Source organism: Lupinus angustifolius, chromosome LG10 (assembly GCF_001865875.1).
Source record: "Lupinus angustifolius cultivar Tanjil chromosome LG10, LupAngTanjil_v1.0, whole genome shotgun sequence".
Lineage (NCBI taxonomy): Eukaryota > Viridiplantae > Streptophyta > Magnoliopsida > Fabales > Fabaceae > Lupinus > Lupinus angustifolius.
Genome location: NC_032018.1, coordinates 2,680,298 through 2,684,420, shown reverse-complemented (window position 1 = coordinate 2,684,420; position 4,123 = coordinate 2,680,298). Strand labels below are relative to the sequence as shown.

Genomic DNA, 4,123 nt, shown 5'->3' with positions numbered 1-4,123 from the left:
AATGAGTAAGACTTGTCTCTAGAGAAAAATAATTATCTTATTAATTTTAAGAGTAAAAATATAATTACATTTTAAATAAAAAATACACAAATATCAATACATATTATTTTTCTTTTACACTTCTCTCTTCTTTAATGGAAAATTCTTCCAAAAAAATAATAATGGCCAGCGAGAAAGGGAGAACCACATACACACATCTTTGGACCAAAACACCCTGTCGTTTACTCCCATGCTATGTCCTTAACCCAATGGCCAGCATCACTCCACTACCCACTTTTATCACTCCCCCACACTCCCACAAAGCGCGTGCACTCCCGTAAAAAATATCTCACATCTTAAAACAAAGCGAACGCCACGTAAGCCAGACACCACGATCCTTTCCCAAAGTGTCAATACCCCTTTAGATTCTCGCCACGTACCCCCAATTTCTATTACTGTACGCGCCGCCTTCCCTTTATATACACCGTGTTGCTCCCTAATCCTAAGGAAAAAGAGCCACACACTCTCTCACACAACCACAACCACAACAAACGTTGTTCTCTATCTCTTTCTCTTATTAGTGATTAAGTTCAACGTTGTTGTTGTCAGAGACTGAGTTAGTTAATGGAATGGAGCAGAACAACGTGATAGCACCGTTTGTTATGAAGACGTACCAAATGGTCAACGATCCCATTACTGATAATCTCATAACATGGGGCCCAACTAACAACAGCTTCATCGTCCTCGACCCTCTCGATTTCTCGCAATCCCTTCTTCCTGCTTTCTTCAAACACAACAACTTCTCCAGTTTCGTTCGCCAGCTCAATACATATGTTAGTACCACTCATTTACAATTTCATTATCTCTATACAATTTTTCTTTTCAAGTTTCAAATCAAACCCACTTCTCAAAATCAGATTTTTCGTACTGGGTTTCCTTTAAATAATAATTTGAACATATTTTGATTTTTTATTATTTAATTTTTGTTGAAAATTAGCTTCAAAGCTTGGTTTGTGATCATTATCCTCAATTACAATTCAATTCATATTTTTAAAAGTAACCTAGTTCCCATAATCAGAATTTTCCAACTGGGTATTTGTTATTTTTTCAATAATTTTAACTAATTCTGATTCAATTATTAATTTTTAGAAATTATGCATTTTTAGGGTTTCAAAAAGGTGGATCCAGATCGATGGGAATTTGCAAACGAGTGGTTTCTTCGAGGGCAGAAGCACATGTTGAAGAATATAGTGAGGAGAAAGCACTGTAGTAGGAGCTATAATTCAAAGTTTTCATCACTTTCTTCTTCAAATTCGCATTTAGGGAAATTTGAAGAGTTGAACGACGAGGATATGGTGATGGAGATAACGAGGCTAAAGGAGGAGCAGAAAGCGTTAGATGAAGAGCTTCAAGAGATGAACAAGAGGTTGGAAACAACGGAGAAAAGACCCCAACAAATGATGACTTTCTTATGCAAAGTGGTAGAGGACCCTGATGTTCTTTCTCGAACACTAATCGAGCGACAGAGAAAGCAGGTGGCGGAGAAGAAGCGGCGGTTGTTATCGGCGGCAACATCATCGTCGTCATCATCTGGTATGGCGATGAAGACAGAGTTCGAGGATGAGGAAACAACTGTAGGTAATACTATATTATCTTCCTCAGTGGAAACGGGATTTGAAATTGATAATTTTTACCATATGGCGGCGTCGCCGACACATGAAGCGGTTGCTGGCGGTGATGCAGTGGCGGTTTGGTGGAGACAGAAACAAGGGATGATGATAGGTTTGCCTACTAGGATCGTTAATGACGGATATAATTATAATGATTTTGATACTTATAATTATAATGATGATAATTACAATTGCACCGCCGCTCCGATTCCATTGATGGCGGTGACTCATTCTTCGCCGCCGTTGAACGAAAGCTATTTTGTGCATGACAATGATAGAAGTAAGGGGCATGTGGATATTTTTAGTGAAACGGCGGCGGGGAGCAGTCCACGGCCACCTTATCCGTTTTCATTATTGGAAGGTGGCTTTTAGTTATGTTTAATTTATTGTTTATCTTGAATTCTATCTTTGGGTACCCAAAAATGTTATTTCAATAGAAGAAAAAAATATGAAATTTGTTTAGAACACTTTATCTTATTAGATTGTGATTTACTGCTTGTGTATTGTATTTAAAATTAACTCTAAATTTATCTCCCACTAGTTTTGTAAAGAAGAAATATTAATTAATCACTGAGTTTTAACCTTTTATTCTTTAGCTTATATATGAATTAAAAAAAGGAACACAAAAAGATATTTAGAAAGAACGGGCCAGCTTTTAAAAATAAGAAGGAAAAACTATTGGGATGTACCTAGAAAAATCAATTATTTTTATCAAATTTCAAATAACTTTAAAATCTTTGGTTTGAGAAAATCTCTTGACATCCGGTCATTGGATACGTTTATCATGTCTCAAATGATATATTAAGATGATAAAAAAAAGCAATAATAAAGCTTTAAATTTTTTTACTTGACATGCATTGACATAAGACATCATGACAAATGACAACAAGTATTTGTTCACGCGTTCATATAAGCTAGCACTACCAATGCATGTATAACATTAATATAAATTAAAAAGATAAAAATGTTATTATCTTTTAGATTTGAATGTATTTCCACTAATTATCCTCTCGAATAATGAAAATGAATCTAACTCCTATTAAATGAAAGGTTTGACTATAATTATATTGTCAAAATTCTGGACTAGATTTTTTCTATTATAATAAGATTTGCAAATAACTATCGATATAGTGAAATTATACATGATTTACTAACAGAAAACTTTATAAATCATATACTTAGCTCATCAGTTTGTAAATACATTATTCTGTACTTTGGATCAGTCATTTCATATTCTGTAGTTTTTTTCATATTATGTAGTTGATGTTTATTTTGCTATTATTAAAAGTTTCCTAATTTAATACTAAATAGAAAATTGTGCTAGATAGCTGAAATTTTGTAGAGGAGTTAGAGCCACTCCATTAGTTTTATCTATCTTGGCAATTTAGGTCATGCTTATGGGGCCTGCCCACCTGCATGTTTTGGACGGAAATGGTGTGAAAAATGTGTCAATTCGCTTTAAAATATATGTTCAACATGCCTTTTTCGTGCCTAATGACATTTCAAACGAGCGGGCAGGACAACCCACAAGCATCATTGAATGCTATAATAAGAAATTTGGTGGGTCAAGTATGACAAAAGTAATTTATATTCTCACCATTCGAGTAATTTATGCTATAATTATTCAATTTTAATATAATATCTTATCAATTAACTACATGTTCAGTTTATGTAAAACAAGGTGTTACGTTTTATGTTCGCACTGTGGATTCATATAATATCAAGTATGATAATATGAATATTGCAATGTTTAAGCAGTGAAATAAAAAATAAGAGACAATATATAATAACTTGCAATGTTTCATAAACTAGATCATTTTTAGTTTTTTTTTTTTAATTTATGAAATCCTGCAAACCCTCTTTGCCCATGTTTAAGGCGAGCAGGTCATACCCTATTTAAAATCAGTCATGCTCATGTCTGCCTTAATTTTAGTAGGCATTGTGTGAACATGGACAGGACAGTCCTAATTGTCAATACTAATTGTATCAAGCATTTCAGGTTGCCTTTTTCTAAAGACAATCATACTCATGTCCACCCCGATTTTATTGTTATTCAAAATAACCAGAGTATAATTTAGAATAACAAGCAAGTATCTTATGCATGAAGAAACGATTGTCGAGAAACAATGTTTACGATTTCGAATCATTCAACAAAAAATGGTTGGAAAGATACTCTTAAGCCCCAAAGATGAGGATTAGTCCTTTTCTCGAATAATAGGACGGAAATAATTTCAATTTTTTAACGTAATTGGAATTTCATTTGAGAATAACGTGATCGTATCTTAATTCTTATATTCGACCAGGAAATAGCACTGTGTCATTTGGAAGAAATCAACAAGGCTATAAGTATAGTCCTTCGAAATTGTTGTCCAAAATCACGAAAGTAACAAAATTGTGTGACATACTCTTCAAGTGTAAGTAGAGAATAACTTCGTGGTTTGGTGCCATAGACCATAGTTTTAATTTGAAAAGGT

At 33.8% G+C, this 4,123-nt stretch overlaps 1 protein-coding gene across 1 annotated transcript; it reads left to right on the top strand.

Moving 5' to 3' along the window:
• LOC109357710 (heat stress transcription factor C-1-like) lies at window positions 459–2,116 on the top strand. The gene is made up of 3 exons (XM_019601726.1): window positions 459–528; window positions 571–812; window positions 1,146–2,116. Exons 2-3 carry the CDS (start codon window positions 609–611, stop codon window positions 2,019–2,021), a joined length of 1,080 nt encoding a protein of 359 aa, XP_019457271.1. The 5' UTR covers window positions 459–528; window positions 571–608; the 3' UTR covers window positions 2,022–2,116.